General features: G+C 44.0%; 1 protein-coding gene across 4 annotated transcripts in view; it reads right to left on the bottom strand.

The window, feature by feature from the left end:
* The window catches only part of TOM1L2 (target of myb1 like 2 membrane trafficking protein), a 49,293-nt gene extending 27,883 nt beyond the window's left edge, over window positions 1-21,410 (bottom strand). For 2 of the 4 annotated variants that reach the window (XM_081839837.1, XM_081839838.1), the window contains exons 1-8: window positions 21,119-21,410; window positions 11,847-11,931; window positions 9,852-9,930; window positions 8,674-8,823; window positions 4,387-4,521; window positions 4,051-4,209; window positions 3,810-3,926; window positions 154-287 (exon numbers count right to left, since the gene is read on the bottom strand). In XM_081839837.1, the coding sequence (XP_081695963.1) occupies window positions 154-287; window positions 3,810-3,926; window positions 4,051-4,209; window positions 4,387-4,521; window positions 8,674-8,823; window positions 9,852-9,930; window positions 11,847-11,931; window positions 21,119-21,170 (911 nt within the window). In that variant the 5' untranslated portion in view covers window positions 21,171-21,410. The remainder of the gene's footprint in view (window positions 1-153; window positions 288-3,809; window positions 3,927-4,050; window positions 4,210-4,386; window positions 4,522-8,673; window positions 8,824-9,851; window positions 9,931-11,846; window positions 11,932-21,118) is intronic. The other 2 variants (XM_081839839.1, XM_081839840.1) reach the window with 2 other exon arrangements.
* Window positions 21,411-21,433: the final 23 nt, after the last annotated feature.

Here is a 21,433-nt window from a genome sequence, read left to right as displayed (position 1 = left end):
TAATACAAGCAAGACGAGCTCTTAATACAGGATACACTCTGGACGTTAAAAAGGCTGATTTTCAAAAAGATTAGGAACTACTCGGTGAGGGGGGAAAGCCACACTTAAGGGTAAGCCAGCAACTATTTGAGCTTCAGAGGAAAAGCAAGCCACCTCTCATATCGGAGGAAAACGTTGTTCAGATCGTCGTTTACATGAAGCAGCTCTTCTGTGACTTCTTCGTTGGACACCCTGGAGATGAGCTCCACGATCCTCTGCTGCATGGCTCGACAGGTGCGGTTCAGCTCCTGGGAGAAATGAATCATTGCAACTTCAAGGGAAGAAATGATGTCCAAGAGTTACAACACAGGGGAGCTTCAGTCATCAGAGCCCAGATATAATAGGCCTGCTCACACAACCAAACTACATCATGCCAGGCAGGGGCAGCCCTTGCCAAAAAGGTGCCCAATCACAAGTAAGGCTAACAGTGCTATTCCACAATGTGGTTGTGGTAGGGGTACAGGTAAGGGTGGGTCCATTTTCAGCAGAGATTACCCCCTTCCTAGAGTTGTAAGGAGGCAGAAAAGAAGGGCAGAATGCTCATTTGCTAGATGGTCAGAACAATCAAGAACTCCATATATTTAATTCCGGTTATAAAGCCTGTGTTAACTGTCAAGATATCTAGGGTAAGGCTCTAGGGCCAAGGTGACATAGCTTCCGCATAAATGGTCAGATCAGGGTGTAATACTGAGCTCAAAAGTTCAACTTCTTAAACATCTTAACAATTCTTTAAAAATTAAGTTTCTAGTCCTTATGGCTGCAGATATAACTTCATGGGCAACAGGATCTTAAGGGGTGACAGTGGTGGCAAAAGACTTCCTGTGGCCTGGGGATCAGTGCCATGAGAAGCTCTTTGCAACTCCAGGTGACTAATTAAAGGATGATAAATTAAGCTAAAATACAAGCATATTTGCATAAGGTAAATAATACCATGGAATGCAGCCTTTTAGCAACATAGAATTCTGAACCACTGCAAAATACAGCCAAGCCTCAGTAGCCAAGCCGTACCTGGCAGTGTTTCCCAGGGCTGCCACTTTTAGAAGCCCTGGCCTTCAATACAAGAATTAGCCTCCTCCCTCTTTGCATTCCTCCCCCTTCAGAGTGGAAATTCAGGATTAAGGACAGCCATGTAAGGATACATATCTTAAATCCATTAAATTAGTATATTGATTGTTAAATTCCACTTTGACTGGTTTAATGTTTATGTAAAAAATTATGCTGAATTTCTGGTTTTACTATGCTGGCTGTTTAGCCGTAATAATAAACATTCATTTGAGGACAGCCATGCTGCTGGTGGTATCAGCACCCCCACCCCTGAGAAGAAAAACAAGCCTCGTTGACCTGGCATCTCGTGGCCTGACGTTCTGCACCTGGACAAGTGTCACCTCGTGCTTCCCACAGCTGCTTTCACAGCTTGAGGGCTGAGTTTACCATGTCAGCTTTGATCCCATCAGTTCAGAGCCAGATTGTGACATTTCAGAAGGTTGGATTCAGATGGAGAAGAGAGGGCTGGCAGGGCCTGTCTGTCTCTATTCTGCTGCAGCGCCTGGTTGCATGCCATTAAAAACCTTTCCTTTTTATTTAGCTGCTTATTGGGTTTCTGATGGGTAACAACTAACAACCAGGGCTTTTTTTTCCAGCCGGAACTCAGTTCTGGCAGCTATCAGATGGGCACCACTGGAATTCTAAGATGAAGCCGTTCATGGTGAGTTCCAACACCTCTTTTTCTAGAAAAATAGCACTGCTAACCACCAACCATCTTGCTACACCGATCCCCAGGCTGCCCCTTCCGTTCCCAGGTAAGCTTATAGAACAGAACTGATAACTCAGTCAGGAGAGCACAATACTCTTAATCTCAGTGTCATGGGTTCAAGCCCCACGTTGGGAAAAGATTCCTGCATTGCAGGGGGTTGGACGAAATGGTCCCTTCCAACTCTGCATTGGCTCCCACTACTACGTTTCCAAGCACAATTCGAAGTGTTGGTGCTGACCTTGAAAGCCCTAAACGGCCTCGGCCCAGTATACCTGAAGGAGTGTCTCCACCCCCATCATTCGGCCCGGACACTGAGGTCCAGCTCCGAGGGCCTTCTGGCGGTTCCCACGGTAAAAGGAGCCCTCATGTTGTCTACATTTCCAACACTTTTTATCTACCTTGTACATTCTCGATAATTTTATGGGCGTCAAATACCACCTATAAAACATCTTCATTACATTTTCCTTTATCGTTGTACACGCCGTAAAGTTTAAGCCATCTTTCCATAATCTTTCCCAATCTTCAAATTGTATACTATGACCTATATCTTTTGCCCAGCGTATCATTACAGATTTAACTTCCTCATCGCTTAGGTTCCAGTCTAACAACATCCTGTACACTTTCGATATAGTTTTCACTTCATTATTTATTATCTCCGTCTGAAATTTCGAATCTTTGTCTGCATAGCCTCTTTCTTTGATATCTTTGCTAAACATTTGATTCACTTGATAATGATGTAGCCAGTCATAGACATGTTCCTTTACTTGTTCGTATTGTTTGAGCTTCCATTTCCCATCCTCTTTAGTTAGTAACTGGTTGTATGTTGCCCAGTTACTTCTCATATTGGTAGTCCTTATACTCATAACTTCAAGAGGTGATAGCCAGTGTGGAGTTTTCGACTCTAACACATTTTTATATCTTTCCCACACTTCAATTAGCGGCCCTCTAAAGATATGGTTTTCAAACCCCTTATGAACTTTCCTTTTATTTTTCCATAGATAAGCATGCCATCCGAAACGGTTATCGTAGCCCTCCAAATCAAGTAACTCCGTGTTCGTCAACTTTACCCACTCTTTTATCCAATTCAGGCATGAGGCCTCGTAGTATAGTTTTAAATCTGGCAGTGCAAAACCCCCCCTTTCCTTAACATCTGTCAGTAATTTATACTGGATTCTGGGTTTTTTGCCCGGGCAGGGTACAATTTTTTTATTACTACTACTACTACTACTACTACTATGATTCTACGATTCTAATAGGCAGGGGGTTGGAACACAAAACATCAGAGGAGCCCTGCTGGATCAGAACGGAGACTATTATTTAGTGAATTTATATCTCACCCTTGCACTCTGAGGAGCCCAGAGCAGTGAACAGATACACAATTCAAAAACCAGAACAAAGCAACAATGTTCTAAAACAGTTAAAACATTCTGAAAGCAATTGCAATTAAAAAGCAGCTATAGTTAAAAACGATTATTCCATCCAGTGATTTTGAGGTTGCCGGGAACAGTATTCTTCAGCCACGACATCCAGTCTTAGTCCTCATTAACAGCCATGGCTTCTCCCAAAGAATCCTGGACACTGTAAAGGGTGCTGAGAGTTGTTGATAAGACTCTTGAACACCCTAGCAGTTCCCAGGTTTCATTGCGAAAAGCCATGGTGGTTAAAGTAGCATAGGGGTGCTTTAAAAGTATGGTGTGGCTATGACTGAAGATCCAACGAGTTCCGCATTCTGCCTCCTATAGCAGAGGTTTCCAGAAAGTCTGCTGGCAGGACATGAAGGAAACAGCCCACCCTTACTCATGACCCCCCAATCTCGAGTAACTGGTATTCAGAGAACACTGAGTCTTTGTTTAGCCACCAGGGCCAATGGCCACCTGCAAACATGTCTAAACTCCTTTCGAAAGGCTTCTCAGCTAGTAGCCATCATCACATCTTGTGGCAGCAAACGGAAGGGGGTGGGGAACCTTTCTCCTGCCCTGAATCTACTATGTTAATACTTTGGTTGCAACACATTTACCTGCAGTAACTCAAGGTCTGATGAATCTTCTTGCCCAGGGACCATTTCTGTGAGCATTTCAGACATCACTTTGGTGTTTCCACGAACAACGTCCAGTTCACTCCGCAGTCGTGCAATCTATTTTTTAAAAAGGGGGGGGGAGAAATGCAACCCTTTACAGAAGCTGCATGCATTTCAGTGTCTGATTTTTAAAAGGTTCTGGAGGCGGTAATGCCTTCTACAGTACCTGCTCAGACAATACCTGCTCTGTATTTGCTGTGATGGGGCCGGTCACATTCAAAGCTGGGGCCTGAGGAGCAGAGTACGCAGTTGGAGAAGGAGATGAATAGGAACTGGAGTTCATCCTTTGCTGAGACTGGGACCTGTGCATGCTGGCAGCTGGGTCAACTTCAGGAACGCTCTAGCAGAGAACAATGTGCAAACTCTCAGATATACAGTATTCACCGAAAGATTGTGCTGCTGTCATTATCATGCTCTTTAGCCAAAAGGGCAGGGAAGGCAGAAGGCAGAGATCCTCTAATTGTTTCTCCTCCTCTACAAAAAAAAGGAAGAAAAGCAGACAACACTGCCCACTTACTCTCTGCGGTGTGTGTATTGGCGACAAAGCATCCAGATCAGCCATTGGAAACTCAATCCCTTTTCTTTTGAGTTCTTCATAAATGTGGACCACCCCAGTTAGATCAGGGCTGCTTCGAAAGGCATCAGCCCAGGCCTGCAAAAGAAACAGAGAGTGTTACAAGGAACTCAATCCAGTTCCCTTATATTGTGGAATTTGGTCTGTTATTTTTGGAGACCGCATTTCTTGTGAGTATATAGTACAGTTGTACCTTGGAGCCTTGCAGCTCAAACGTTTTTTGGCTCCCGAATGCCGCAAACCCAGAAGGGAGTGTTCTAATTTGGAAACATTCTTTGGAACCCAAACGTCCAACGTGGCTTCCGATTGCGTGCAGGAAGCTCCTGCAGCCAATCGGAAGCTGTGCCTTAGTTGTCAAACATTTTTGGAAGTCGAACAGACTTCCAGAACAGATTCCTTTCGACAACCAAGGCACGACTGTACAGACGTGAACAATATTTCTTCAATCACAGTGTCTCAGGGCTGTATGGTGACTGTGGGAGGGGTTAAAGCCTGAGAAAAGCCCCAAAGGTTTCTAATAAGGCCACAAAGGGTCAACTGAAAGTTCAAGGGTACCACATCAGGACATGTACTAAATGCAGTAAATAAATGTAATTATTTACTGAATTTATATCCTGCCCCAAGGAGCCCAGAGCAGCAAACAGATACACAATGTAAAAACAAGAAGAAAGCAAGAACATTCTAAAAACAATAGCAATTAGAGCAGGCATAGGCAAACTTGACCTCCAGATGTTTTTGGGACTACAATTCCCATCATCCCTGACCACTGGCCCTGTTAGCTAGGGATCATGGGAGTTGTAGTCTCAAAACATCTGGAGGGCTGAGTTTGCCTGTGCATGAATTAGAGCATCTAAAAGCATTCTACGTTTTGATGCATTTCCCTGCAAAGCAGCTTTGACCCAAGTTGGGAAAAAACACGACCTGACTATGCTGAGATGGCCAAAATGACTGAAAATCAGGAATAAGGATGATAAAAACTTTGACAAAGACTGGGAAAAATTTGTAATATATTTGACAGAACACTGTAAATAGTTAAAAACGTTAGCAGGATTGAAATAATGCAATGTTAAAAAAACTATAGGAGAAAATAAAGATTTATGGATATACAGTAAGGAGCATAATATGATATGCACTGAAAATTATCACTAGTAGACCCCTCGAAAGGGAGGGTGGAAGTCTGAGAATTCAGAGAATTCTATACTTTTGGGCTGTATTTTTCTTATTTGATAATGTAAAACTAAATTGTAAAACCAATAAAAATTATTATTAAAAAAAGGGGAAAAAATAGAGCATCTAAAAGCAGTTACAGTTAAAAACATTCTGAATGTATCAATGATAAGGAAACAAAGTTGTGAATGAAAAAAGTAGTATGTGATTCATTTATTTCATAAAATTTATATGCCACTTAAGTGCAAAAAAAACCCTCTCATGGATCAGTTTCTCAAGAAGCACACAAATAAAGCCTTGCTGTGTGAGTGCATCATTATTTGTGTTCTTACATCTTCCAATAAGGTTAATTAAAGGCATCAATTCTCCGCCACAAGGGTGTTGCCAGCTAATCCCACTTGAGCAGAGGGAACTTGATCTTTGACTGGCAAGATCCGCCCGAATTGGCCAATCCAGTTTCCAAGGAATCTTCCCTAAATTACAACAGAAGGCATCCTTCCTGCAGAAGCAATTCTCACTCCCTTGGAGCGTTGTGCCATTTTTTATTTACAAGCGAAAGGCCAGGAAAAGCACATGTTAACGGCACAGTAGCATTTTGGGCTGCTTCCAGACACGGACAATTTAGCAGCAGCCAGTAATTGCTGTTCTGCTTCAGGCTGTAAGCAAAAATAGCAACTCTGCTGCTTCCAGACTTCTAGAAGCCAAATGACATTCTGAAGCCAACTGGGCAGTCCACCCCCTGCCCTGGTCCCAAATGTTGGAGGATGCTGGGGAGGAGAGAAAGGATTCTCATTGGGACTATGGTGCAGGAGGGAAAAGATTAAAACAGTCCCTTCTCTACCCATCACTCCACTCCTGATAAGCATACCCTGGAGATAAACAGCTGGATCTCTCATCATCTTTCCCTTTTCTGAAAAACTGCCTCAATGAGGATTTGGCAGGGGGAGCCGGGGGGGGGGAGCTGAATCCCCTCTCTCTCTCCAAATCCATTCTCCAAAGCAAGTCCTTACACAAAGCGGGGGATGAAGAAAAACAAAACAAAACACACACACCCAATATCATAGCCATATCATAGTCATGAGGTACAGCGGCGTAGCGTGGGTTGTCAGCACCCGGGGCAAGGCAAGTAATTTGCGCCCCTAACCCCTAACCTGCCGCCGCTGCCAGCTTCTTCTTGCTGCTGCCTGGGCTGGGGTATTTACGGTAAGGTAGCCACGGCGGCGGCAGCGGGTCCGTGTCAGGTGATCTGAGGCGAGTTGCCGCTGGTGCTGCCGCCCAAACGACACCGCTTGCCCGGAGGAGGAGGAGGGCAGAGAGGTGAGGAAAATGCAACATGGCCCAGCAGCTGCAGCAGCAGCGGCGGAGGCGGGGCTGTGAGGAGGGGCTGCCTGGCGCGCCCTCCGCGGCCCTGCCTGCCGGACGCCTTCAGCCCGGACGTGCGCACAGCTCGTTGGTTCCGCGAGACATGGGGCTCTGCTACAGCCTGCGCCCGAGGCTCTTCGGCGACTCCGGAGGCGGCAAGCGCGCCCCCCCAGATGTTGCGCCCGGTGCGGCCGGCCCCCCCTGCACCCTCCACGCTACGCCACTGATGAGGTAGACTCAGTTTCAAGTTCCCCTCACTCTCTGATCGGCTTTAACGTCTTGCCTGCCCGATGAAACGTTCTGGAGAACTAAATAGCTTGCCACACTTTTGTAATGTAGATTTTGGGAGATTTTTCTCATGGGCCAACATGGCTACTTTTGAGCTACTCTGTAAGTTATCCTTCACAGAAATGAGGACTTTTAGCAGCCTGTAGCTCCCCAGGATCAAGAGAAACACAGAATAGTACTCTGATCTACTACTGGCTTTCACCTAGTATAGTCAGGCTGGGGGGGGACAGACTAGAGAGTGGGGTGGGGTGGGGAGTGAGGAAATTCTGACTTGGGGGGTAAAATAGGTCCAACAGGAGGCCGGATTTGGCCCACAAGGCCATTTGTGCCAGCTCACCCCCATTTGATTTCATATATGACATTAAGTCTGGGGCAGGTAAAGAAGTGGCCACAAAGGAACAACCAGGCATCTTAAAGGTTAGAGTGTCAGGCTATGAACTGGGAGAAAAGGGCTTGAATCCCCACTCAATTATGAAGCTCCCTGGGTGGCCATGGGCCAGTCACTCACTTCCAGCCTAATCTACTTCACAGGGTTGCTGTGAGGATGAAACAGGGAACAGAACCACACACATCACCTTGAGCTCCTTGGAAGATAAAAGTGCTATATAAATGTAGCAAGTAAATAAATAGATAAATAAATTGTGGGAAGGTGATATTCAGGGGATTATTTCTGACGGGAAGGAAGGGGTGGCTTCGTGGCGTGCACCCCCTTTTTAAGAACAAATCTGCTGAAATTAAGGAAGCCGTGTTGAAATTTGTGCATCAATGGCATTTGGACAATTGCAAGACTTCATTATATTAATTATCATCCCTTTGTTGGAGAGGATGTCAAATTCTTGGTATGCTGATCCATCTCTGGAGGGAGTGTCAAAAAGCACAGAAATGTTGGCAGGACATTTTTGCAAGCCTTACTGATCTCCTTCGCAGAGATATTGAAACGGAACCGGGATTAGCTTTGCTTTCTTTATTTAGAGGGTGAAACAGGGATCTCCCTTGTAAGAATCTGATAACCCCCCTCCTTGTGGTGCCGGGGGTACATTGGAAGGATACAGGCAGATGGACTTGACTTTGGCTGATAAACTTACATAACACAGTAGAGTGATGCAAGGAGGAATTTTAAAAAGATGCCTTCAATGCTGATTGATTTATGTTTGTTTATTTTATTAACTGTCATCTGGAGGAACCTAGACCCCTGTAACTCACACATCTTTTTGATTTGGCTATTTAACTTAACATGTTGGTATTATTTTCTACCTTATACACATCTGTATTTTGCTTTGTATCTGGTGACCAATAAACTATTATTGTTGTTTGTATTGTTTCAATGATAATAAAAACTAAAACATAGAGAGCCTACTTTTGACTAATATTGCTTATACCTCAGAAGGCAGAAACAAAAGCTCAGTGTCAGACCTGAATTAGTGCAAGTACTTTATCCTGGACAATGGTGGGTGGGTTGTTCTTGGGAGAGATGATTTTCACCAGAACACCATCTATGAAGTCACGGTTTGCTACTAGGACATGAAAGCGATGGCCACAGTTCTTCACACATGTTTCCAGTACCTGTGCGTGGGGAAAAACATCATTACTGGTGGAGCAAAGAAAGCTGGTGAACACATGCAAGGAAGAAATTCATTGCCATGGACAGTAGCTAATGTCCAGGGGCGTGGGGACACTTTGAGAAAGGAGTAGCCCAGGGTGGTAGTCCAGGGGATTAATCATTTCGCTCACCATAGCCAGTGTTGTGCCATTTTCTAGGGAGCATGGTGAGCCCCTAGCATTCCTCCCAGCTCGGGGTGGGGGACATCCCCATCTGGGATAAAAACTATGGTTTCTTTGGGCACTATGTTTCAAAGAAGAAGAAGAGGAGGAGGAGTTTGGATTTGATATCCCACTTTATCACTACCCGAAGGAGTCTCAAAGCGGCTAACTTCTCCTTTCCCTTCCTCCCCCACAACAAACACTCTGTGAGGTGAGTGGGGCTGGGAGACTTCAGAGAAGTGTGACTAGCCCAAGGTCACCCAGCAGCTGTATGTGGAGGAGCGGGGAAGCGAACCCGGTTCACCAGATTACGAATCTACCGCTCTTAACCACTACACCACACTGGCTCTTATAGGCAACTTGAATAAAATATTGTGGGGACCCAGGTTAAGCCCCGGCCCGCATAATCTATCACATGACACAGTACACACACACCATTTGAATGGGAATGCCCACCAACTTTGTGGGGGCTCGACCCCCACAGTTAATTTATTGTGGGGGGTCAAAGCCCCCAACGGCCCCTAGGAGTTGGCTCCTACGGCTCCAGGAGCCTAATAAAAAGTAGAATAATGATCATCATCATCATTTGTGGACCACTGGCCTTAAGTCTTCCTTCATCAATGTGGCTACAGATGCCTGTTAGTATTTCATGCAGTACGATGCCGCAGTTGAGATTGTTATAAATCACATGCCTGTCTAAGAAGACTGCCACTTTCTGCACACCTTTTCTTGTTCCAAGTTGGTAAGGAGAAGAAGGGGAAGGCAGATTTGTTTTGGAGGTCTCCCAAACGCCGACCTCTGAATCACACCCACTTGCACACGTTACTCACCGTTAGAGCTAGCATTACTTCCCTGTAGTTTTTGTTTCCATTCAACCTCTTCTTAAGCGCTCGGATGGCGTCCTTTGGGCTGATGGGGAAAACACAGGGCCACAGATAAGGGACAGCTACAAGTAACTGCACTTCTCACAGTAAAGGCAATACTGCAGTTCTAATGATAGCTCAAGTGCACATTATTTGAACCCTCAGAGTTTGGAGACAGAAACTGTACTTGCACATCACCCGACACTTTGAGTGCAATATGCACATGCAAAAATTAGCTGCAGCAATCCTTCGGCCCTTGTGCTTAACACTCCTTTCTTTGGCTTCTCAGCTGCACAGGACGAGAAGCTTGGAGGCTTCTGCTCCTCATTAACTACAGCTTAACAAGTAATCTAAACTGGGAACTTTGGTTCACATTAACTATGGTTAGTTTCAAAAAGTCAGCTTTGTAAACTATGGTTTGGAGTTGGCTTGTCTCAGACAACCAAAGTTAGCTGCTCTGGTCAGCAAGTCAAACTGTGGTTGAGTGAGAGAGAAAGTTTCTGAATTCCTCCTTCCAGACATGTGGGAGAGGAGCAGGGGAGACTCCTAGGCTGCAGCTCAGTGTGCTTAGCTACAGTAATGTTCTCAAAAAAACTAGGACTGTACCTTTCCCACAGTTTTTGAACCTCTTCAAATGCAATGAAAAACAAGTGAGTTTGTTCTGGGCCAGGCAGATGCAACCAGGCTAGTATTGCGGCCTAGGACCCTCATACCTATGGGACCGCCTCACATGGTATGCCCCGTGGAGGACCTTAAGGTCCATAAATAACAACACTTTGGAAGTCCTGAGCCCCAAGGAGGTTAGATTGACCTCAACCAGGGCCAGGGCCTTTTAAGCTCTGGCCCCGGCCTGGTGGAATGCTGCTCTGTCACAAGTGACTAGGGCCCTGCAGGATTTGACATTTTCCGCAGGGCCTGCAAGACGGAGCAGTTCCACTTGGCCTTTGGGCTGGACTCAGTCTAAAACCCTTCCCTCTCATTTTTTTTTTAATGGAACCCCTTACATGGGATTTTGTATATCAATTTTCCCTTGGCTCTTTTTGCTGGCCCATGTAGGACCAGCATGGATAGTTGCCCCAGTGAATATTTGACGTTTTCTCTCCTTATGGCTTTGATCTATAGGCTACCACTAAAACGAGGATGCATTTTAAGCTGCATTTTAAACTGTATTCTAACTTATATTTTAATCACCTGTTTGTTTTGGTTTTTTGTTTGGTTTGGTTTTGTTTTTAATGTTTTTAGTGTGTTTATATTTGGTGTTAGCCACCCTGAGCCTGGTCTTGGCCAGGAAGGGCGGGGTATAAATAAAAATTAATTAATTAATTAATTAATTAATTAATTGTTGTTGTTGTTGTTGTTGTTGCGGAGATGCAAACAATGTTATGAGAAGAAAGGGATTGTTCTGCTGACCCTGGCACCATCAATGTGCTCAGAAGGTGAAGCTCAGAACCATCTGTGACAAGCAGCAGAAGCTGAGCTATGCTTTGTCAATAACTGCTTGGCTTTTCCTTAACATGCCGTCTTTATAATTTCCCTGGAGTGCTCAGGTGAACGTATTGTCCCCTCATGTGGGGAAGGGAAAGACGGGACAATGGTAACATAAGAAGAGCCTGCTGGATCAGGCCATTGGCCCACCTAGTCCAGCATCCTGTTCTCACAGTGGCAAAACAGGTGCTGGTGGGAAACCCGCAAGCAGAACATAAGCAGAAGAGCCCTCTGCCCTCCTGCATCTTCCAGCTAGTAAGCTGTACCTGGAATTTATGGAAATCAAACCTTACAAATAAGGCATTCTACAAATGAACTATAACACGGCATGTAAACACCTTCTGATGAAAAGGAATGCCAGAGCAGTAACACCCAGCTGATTAAAAACAACAGCAACACTCACACCAGCACACAGCAAGCAATTCTGCTATTTGCCCTGTGCTATCCATAGTCACAGACAGACAAAGACAGACATACCCTTCTTCTGTCTCATTGATGATGTCACATATCTCCATGTTAAGTGTCCAGTCTTCACTCTGTAGGGAGCCATCTGTAGCCTTTTCTATTTAAAACAAATCAAAACAGAGCAAGCAAATTAAAAGCCGAGCTTCAGAAAAAGATTTGCACCGGGCTGGTCAATGTCCACACGCCACGGTCATGTAAGAACTACCTCCAGGTAACCAGAAGAAGGAAGTTCTACTTCTCCTCTGAAGTGCTGTCAGGCCAATGGTGTGCCACAGTTTATTTCTTTTCTAGAGCACCACTCATGTACATCTTGTTTTACAAAGAACGAGGGAACAGTTCCCTGCTCCACAGAGTTTACAATCCAGAAACTGGGACAAGCGTGTCAACAAAGGAAGGACATGGAAATCGAGGTGGGGCAAAAAGGTGCATGATTATTACAATCTTGCATGCCTAGGGTGCTTTCAGAATGTCAGCATTTTCGGGTGACAGTTGATCACATACCAGCAGATTCAGGTTGCACAATTAAAGTTGATGTACTGCCCTTGTGCAACAAGTCTACTTCCTTCCCCAAACTGGAACATTTTGCAATAAGGGAAGGGATGGGAAAATGCAATGGATAACAGTCAATTGATGCCGTGTTGTATAACCTCTCCACAATCAAACAGGAATTAAGGCTAATAATAATAACAATATAATAATAATATATTAATATAATATAATATAATATAATATAATATAATATAATATAATATAATATAATATAATATAATATAATATAATTATTATATTATCATTATCATTATATTTTAATAATAATAATAATAATAATAATAATAATAATAATAATAATATATTATTATTATTACTATTATAATAACCAATGTCTTCAAACCTGCCAGCAAACTAGGTACAAACAAAGCAGGGTGTAGCTCAACAAATAGGCCATCCAAAAGTCACCTTTGATATGGTAAGCTACAAATGTTAAGAGCAACAAAATGTTGCCAGGCACGGTGCTCTTGCTCCTCCTTCCAGCTAGTCAACCATAACTTCTTAAAGGATACTCCATTATACATACACACTTTCCTTTTTCTTCCAATTGTCTGTAGCCACTAAGTATGCTCAGTCATCTTTGGGCATTTCTGGCTTTTTAAAAACTATGTCTTCAAAGACCTCCCCTGCAGAAAAATCCCAGTAAAATAGAGACACTGATTTGCCCAGTGAAAAATAATTGGAAAACAGGGAGTCAGAGCATGAGTCCAACTAGCCTAGTATTGTTTATTCTGACTGGCAACAGACTGTCTGGCACAGTCAGAAGAAGAAGAGAAGATGAAGATTTTGGATTTGATACCCCGCTTTATCACTACCCGAAGGAGTCTCAAAGCGGCTAACATTCTCCTTTCCCTTCTTCCCCCACAACAAACACTCTGTGAGGTGAGTGGGGCTGAGAGACTTCAGAGAAGTGTGACTAGCCCAAGGTCACCCAGCAGCTGCATGTGGAGGAGCGGAGACGCAAACCCGGTTCACCAGATTACAAGTCCACTGCTCTTAACTACTACACCACACTGGCTTTTCCCATCACTTGGTACCTTGTGGAGGGTAAGGTTATGAATGGCTACCTCCACTGTCTAAGGCAGAATGCCTCGGTATGGTTGTGGCTGGGAATCACAGGTGTTGTTGCACCCAGATCTCCCCATGTGATCTTCACCTAGACATCCTGTTGGCAATGGCAGAATCCTGGACAATGGCAGGCCTTTGGCCTGATCCAGCAGGGCTGTTCATCTAGCCCTTTGAGCAGAAGGTGCCATGGATCTGATGCAGGCCATTCTGCACACAGAACAGGTGCTCTTCCATTGAGTCGTGTGCCTTCTCCATGATTTCTGCTGCTATGACTTACTTTGAAAGAAATAAACTAATTCAAATATGGCAGCTCCTTGGCTGGAATCTGTTGACAGTCCTCAAATTTTAAGAGGATGGGTAGGTATTACACACACACACACACACACACACACACACACCACAACTAAAGCATCCACCTTACTCAACTATGTGGCCTGAAAAATCCAAAGAACGCAATCGGTTTTACAAATTAATTCCAGCTTTAAACGCATCGTATTAACTGGAGATACAACATACACAATACTGAGCAGCCAACTTGCTTTCAAATGTATGCACCCCAAAGCTACCCAATCCATTATTTGACAAAGATTTAATTTGCAATTCACGAGGATTTCCTCTGTAGCATAATCCATTATCACGAACTGAAAGCTGATCTGAAAAAAGCTTAAACAACTTAAAGCACTTTAAGATCAAGGCACATTTTGGGTACGCTTATAATAGCAGCCTACAAGAATATTAGGAAGCCAAGTTTTGAGCATAAATCGCGTCCCAAACGTAATGTCACTTAAGTGCTTTACAACAGAAAAACATTGCCTTATTCACTGCAGAAACGCAAGCTAATCTCCGTGTAGAAGATTAGGCAACCCTGGTTCTGTAAATCATACAGCAACAATGAAAATTCCAGCTTCCCGATCGGAAATATAAAAAGCTCTCCAATGATTATTTCACTGTGGTAGCTCTACCATAGGGAGTGACAGGATATTAATGTAACATAGGGTGAGGAACCTCTGGCCCACCATTGGTCCCATCAGGCTGTTTTGGGCAAGGTACATCCATCCACCTGTTCTACTTCTGATGTAATATCCCTGACCAGCGGTCATCCTGGCTAGAGCTGATGGGATTTGGAGTCCCTTTACATCTGGAAGGGCAGGTTCCACAACCTTCCTTTATTTCCAGAACAGCTGAAGAAGAACCTTTGCCTTAATGTAACCCCACATATTTTAAGAGCTGCTGAAGATGACTTACAACTGCTCTTACCAACTAAATCCCAGCAAAGAGTTACCAAGGAGAGGGGTTTCTCAGTGGTGGTATTATCATTGTGACCCCACACAAATGAGGCCCAGCTGGCCAACTCCCTCTTTTTCAGGAATTTTATCAGATCTTTTTTGTTCAAAAATCTTGCAAGAGCAAAATTTTGTCATCACTGATGTGAACTTGTCAGAGGCCGCTGTGTTAAGTGATTTTCTATTAAGTATTTTAATTGTTAACTGATCCTCATAGAATTTTTTATTGCTTTCTGTTAGACACTGCAAAAACCTGTGAGTGGGAGGGCATTTCAGAAATAAAAATAAATGAGTGTCATATGCCTCAGCTCTTCCTAAACACTTCTCTAAAAGGGTTTTGCAGGCCTCACATTTAACTAAAGTCGTTGTGTACATCCAATTAAATTTTCCTGTGAACCAGTGCCATTTCCTGGCAGAGAAACTACAATGCTGATGCATTTGCAGTCCTGAATATATATTTTTCAAATTGTCGGAGGCCACAGGAGTTTGACTGCAGAGACCAAAGCTGAGACCAAGGCAATATGCTCAAATGAAACTATTCTCTGTGTTTTGCAGCATCAAAAGAGCCACCAATGAATGCAACAGCCAAATAATTGTGCCTCACACACTCAGGCAGGAAGAACCATGGAAACATCAGACAAGCAAAGCACTGTGAAGCCAGACAGACTTCAGCTGAGGTTTTGCTCCAGAAAAACACCATTGGCAATTATAAAACAGGCGGCAACTTTGCTTCTTCTAAGGAGCCGCCTGCTTAACTGTCATCACGCAACCCCAGAATTAGGCCGATTTTTTTAAGATACAATCCCTTCTCTTTGAGGCCATTAGCATCTTTGCCACTGGAGACAAACATCCAATTTATTATGTACAGCTCACTTGAAACCCCACTATCAAAATGTCTCATAATAAATATAAGGGGCAGCCACTGGCTGCTTGCAGCAAATGGGGAGCAAAAGAAGGTGGAGTATAGTTAATATATAAAACCTTTAAAGTCTTAGCAACAGTAGGATCAAGCATTTTGCCCCACCCAAGTTGCAAGGCATAGCGATTCGAGGGTTGAGCCTGATTAGGTTCAAATTCCTCTTCATTGGATGCACTTGGCAACAAAACAGGTCAACGAAACTGCTCTTTGGTACTTGGGTATTGTTAAAAAATACAGAACCATTTCCTTTGCCTTTTGTCCTGGGGGTAAGCTGGAGGAACAGAACCTAGCAATGATGTCTCCCACCACCCCCTTCCTTGAACCACCTGTATTTCCACCACTGGGACAAATTTTAACAATTTGATAAACAAGGACAATGGCTTCATTGAATTAATATACGACCAATGCAGAAATAAAGATAAACTTGGAAATATTGAATGGATGGATGGATGAACACAACACTTTGTATCTATGTCTATAATAAAAGCAACAAGTAACTGGACCATCAAGAAGAACTGAACATTTTATTCAACAACAAAAAACATTTACAGGCAAAAGTTTATTATCTGAACTTTACAAAACAATGCTTTTGCTTCATCTCCTACAAAGAAAAGGCATGTCTGGAGTCCACCCACCACACACACACTTCCTGGGAAAAATATTTGGGGCTGAACAATCTTTTACCAACATATCTTGGAAAAGATATAACAAATGGGACAATCCTTTATTTACGTTATGCTATTGGACTGATGAACAATTTATTCTTACGACATAAAACAGAATGTATGCTCTGTTTTTCTTACTGCTTTTGTTTGATGACTATGTGCAAAATTGAAACAGAAGTAAGAGTGGCATTCAACTCATTTTTACTCAGAGGAGAGCTATCAAAATTAAAGAGCAGTTAGGTCTGTTAATGTCAGCAGGACTACTCTGAGTAAAAATTAGTTGAATACCACATGAAGCATTTAAAAAACACAGCCTGGTGATTTGGTTGGAATTGGTGCTTACTAATGGAATAGGAATTATCAACCACCACCACCACACAGCAGTGGTTTTCAATCTAAGTTCCCAGGAACTCTGGGGTTCCTTGAAATCTCAAGGGCAAAAACATTAAGGGCACACAAGCTTCTCTGGAAGATGACTTGCGCAACCTCAATTGCAAAATTCAACTCTGTTGCATTATCGACAGCAAGCAGCTGCAAGAAACTGTTCGGTGTGCTCCCATAGGTTAATGGAGAGAACCATCAAGTCTGCCCACTGAAAAGAGAATGTACCCAAGAACATGCCCAAGGAGTTCTTGGAAGACAATAGATGTGGAAAGTGTTTCCTGAAGACAGAAAGTTAGAAGAAGAAGAAGAAGAAGAAGAAGAAGAAGAAGAAGAAGAAGAGCTGCCTAGGGAACTACTTCTCAACTTTTATGTAGGCTTAGCACTGTGCAGAAATTTTCAGTTTTCCCCAAGCTGGGCTTGGGACTTACAACTGAGCACAGAACACCCCATGACTTTTAACAGTACTTGTACTGTAACAAAAACTCCTCAAAGCCATGGGAACGTCTCAGTTTAAATAGATGGGTGCTCAGAGCTCCTTCTTCAAGGTCACAGGAAAGGTCAGCACCAGAGCCAGGATGGAAACTGAAATTCCTGACAATGAACAGCATGCTCACTTAAGTCCTTGCCCCCGCTGGACAGCAATGTCCCACTAAACAAAGTGTAGCAGTTTAACAGAGGCGAGTCTAAGACTATTTGGACCCCAATGACAAAATGACTGTTCCTTTATTAGGCTGTCACGTATGGGATAGTATCTGCTATTTGTTTCCCAAGCAACTGAGGGGGCTACATTGCCCCATGGACAATCAGCTCCCCACAACAAAACCTAGCAGTCGGAGAAGAGGCACAGTGCAGGAACAGGGCCCCCAATAATCACATTATTGCACAATAATGCTTTAGGCAAAGCATTGCCATTACAACCAGAACACAAAAGTGGCCAGTATCTTATTCTCATGGTACGGAGGGGAGCAGTTGCCACAAAACTCAGGCCTCATCTCTGGGCCCACCTGGATGCTTTTGGAGAAGCCCAATTGTGTTCACTTTCCCTGAGCCATATCATCTGCTTTGAACACAGAATATCTCGGATTCAGTCACTGGTATCTCCAGGAAGGGCTAAGAATGTCTCTGATGAAACCCTGGAAAGGCACTGTAGTCGCTGAGCTAAATAGGCCGGTGGTCTGACTTGCTGCAAGGTAGCTTCCTCTGTTCGTATATTCCTCAGACCTGCTCTTGTCTCCCAACTTCCTCCACCTCATTTCCCCCCCCCCTTCGGTTATGAGAGTCAAACAGTCCTCTCCCCCACCCACCCCGTCCAATAGGATGGTTCAAGGATGATGAGGGATCAATCTGAACATGGAGGTTCTACGACAGGTAAAAGCCACTGGCAGGCAATATTATCCACCATTTGCTAAATTCTTTGGTTCTTTAAAGTCATCTTTAAATTGTCAACTTCAAACCACCACTACCCATCCTATGGTAACCAGTTCTGTAAGGTAAAAGTCTGCATTAAGAAACCAATGCTTCCCTTAAAAAAAAAAAATCAACCACATATTGCAAATCAATGTCGCCAGTCAGGTTCTTGTGTTTTGAAACAAGGCTTCTTTATTGCAATCATAGTTCTATACTTTCACTTAGTCATTGCTTTTCAAAGCCAAGAAAACCTCAGCCGCTCCTCAAGTGTGTCTCAGTCAGGAAGTCATTCTTAACTTCTCTGATCATTTTAGACATCCTTTTCGGTGTACTTCCCAAGAGATCTTATTTGAGATGATTAGGTGATAAAAACTACACACACACCTGAGATTCCTCCATGTCAGGTTGACCTATCTGACTCCACCCCACCTTTCCTCCCAGTTTCATTCTTTGATTTACCCCACCTCAGAGCACCCTAGGCTTCTTCAGTTCCTCTTTTGCTCCCCAATATCTTCCAACATTTCACAGCTAAAAATAGGGCCTTGAGCATAACATCCCAGCTTAAGGTTTTTAACTGCCTGAGGCAAAGGATGAGGTGGTTCCCCAGTCCTAGTTCTGCATACAGAAACCACTCAGACTGGCAATTGAATCTTACTTTAATGCTGGTGACAGAACAGTGCCTTTTAGCAAAATGGAGAGCAGTAGACTTGCTTAAAAGGAGTAGTTAAAAAAACAAACCCTATGGAACTTCCATTGACTTGTGCCTTGCCCCATGTGTATAACAATGAAGAACTTTGTGTTTAATGCAACCTTTAACTGAGCTCCTAATTGGGTTTGACAGAACAGCTTCTTAAAGTATGCTGTATGTTTGGTCATGTAAATGGCTAATAAAAATACAAAAATATATACAGTGGTACCTTGGGTTAAGAACTTAATTCGTTCTGGAGGTCTGTTCTTAACCTGTAACTGTTCTTAACCTGAGGTACCATTTTAGCTAATGGGGCCTCCCGCTGCCGCCGCTGCGCAATTTCTGTTCTCATCCTGAAGCAAAGTTCTTAACCCGAGGTACTATTTCTGGGTTAGCGGAGTCTGTAACCTGAAGCGTCTGTAACCCGAGGTACTACTGTATACAGGGCAGGATTCCTTGTACACACAGCTCTAACCTCACTGCCACTCTTCCATCCCCAAACATTTGCTGCCTGAATTGGGTGTGTTTTCTCTTTAAGGATTGGGTGTGTTTGCTCTTTAAGTTGCAGATATACTAGAAAAGCAGATATACGAGAAAAACAAAAGTCGTCCTGTAACCTGTTATCAACAGTTCAAACAAATGTCAGCGGTTTCAAGGTATGTAATGACAGGTTGTGCACAGTACGGCACACTTTACTGTGCACACACATAAATTTATGTTCATGATGACAAGATGCTTCTTCCCATCAAGTTTTATAGACCAGGGAAGAGGGCTGGATCATGAATAATAGAGAGTCAGTGTGGCAGCATAGTTAGTGTTGAACCAGGAAATCAGAGCTCAAATCCCCAATGAGCCATGAAACTCACTGGGTGACCTTGAGTCAGTCAGCCTCTCTCTCTCTGCTTAACCTACCTCACAGGATTGTTGTGAGAATAAGATGTGGAAGGAGAGAACCAAATAAAACATAATTAGTGACAACTCCAGACAACTAGGGTTTTAACTAGCTACAAGATGTTTAAGTCTTAGTTTTCAACAGTACTCTGTTGATATGATTAGGTCTGCTGTGGCGGGTAGCTTTGCAGTTTCATTTTTGGGGATCGCTTGATGATTTCCTAAGAGGCATGTTGTTGTTATTTATTATTTAAATACTGTACAGAAGCTGCGTTGAAAGGGTACTTGGCCTAAAAGATGGCATATAAATATTTCAAACAAAACTAACAACCTCAGGCTAATAACATTTTGGCAAGGCATCCTCAAAATGCAAACACAGGGAGAAAACAAGCACAGTGATGGGACACAGGCCAGGAAATAGGGACAGCTAGAGGATACAATATGGCCTGGCCTATATTCATTAGAACCCACAAAGCAACCCATATATTGTAGTTCTAACGATATCAATCTATTCATCTCAAATCCTCAGTCAAAAGGTCAAAACGGGGCCAATGCTTTACCAGAAGGAAAAGAACCAGGAATGACAGATAGTTTTATTTGCTCATTCAATGGTCCTTAATGCACCTTTTAGGACACACTGTCATCACAGAGTGACTTACAAGGCTCCTAGTATGCATTAAAATGTCTGTACTATTATTTTTTGCTTAAAATACTGCATGTCACTTTTGAGCTGCTGCAGCAAAAAGAAAGACTGCTGAATTTTATTTTAAAAATCACCAGTAATACAATTACCCTCCACAAAGACTAAAGTTGAGGCATATGACATGGCTATATAAATAATAATAATTATGGGAGAGAGAGAGCCATCAGGGACAAACTTAGCAGACAGACAGGCTGGGAAGGAGAACAGAAGCAATGTTAATTGTCTTACTTTAAATGTTGTGCGGATCCTTTCCCCTTTTAAAATGATTTTTTGGGGGTGGGTGGGGGTTATTGGGTTGTTGTTTTTATTTTGCTTATGTATTTTGTGGTTTTCTATTTTGATTTTATTCTGTGAACCGCCCTGAGACCTCCAGGTATAGGGCGGTATATAAATTCTAATAATAATAATAATAATAATTCACCAAGGGCAGCAATTAAAATAAAATATATACAAGGACGCTGGAGAGGAAAGACTTTCACCTCCCAGCTCCATCCCTGGCTCACGGTTGGCCGGGACATGACGCCAAGCAGGCCCGGGGCTCCCTTCGTGGGCCGGGAAGCCGGTTCAGGTGCATCTTCAGGTGCATTTCTCCTGCCATCCCAGGAGGGAGAAGCTGCGTCTGCCCAAATTCCCCCCTGGCCCGCTGACAGGGGCCTTTGCGGCTTCTCCCCCCCCCCCCCCGTCGCCTCAGGCCGGCCCCGCTCCCCTCGGCCGCCCCCTCTCTTACCGAGGCTCTGCCCCACCGGGGTGCTGAAAGGGTTGCCCAACAGAAACTCCATCTTGGGATGACAACAAACCCGACCGGCCTCCCCGCCCGCTCCACCTCTCGGAGCCTCCTCTCCTCAGCCCCGCCTCCGGCCCGTGACTGACAGGCCTCGCCGGCCAAGCAGAACCTCCGCTTCCCCACAGCAGAGCCCGCCCCGCGATGTCGTCGATCCCGAAGGCCGAGCGCTCATTAGCGAGCGCGAGCGCCAATCACTTGTCAAGGCCAGGCTGCCCGGCCTCGATGCTGTCGGGCGTCGGGGAAGCAGGAGGAGGGAAA

Source organism: Podarcis erhardii (assembly GCF_964252035.2).
Source record: "Podarcis erhardii genome assembly, chromosome: 14".
NCBI classification, from domain to species: Eukaryota; Metazoa; Chordata; class Lepidosauria; order Squamata; family Lacertidae; genus Podarcis; species Podarcis erhardii.
The sequence above is the reverse complement of the archived record's forward strand: the minus strand, read 5'-3'. Positions and strand labels throughout refer to the sequence as shown.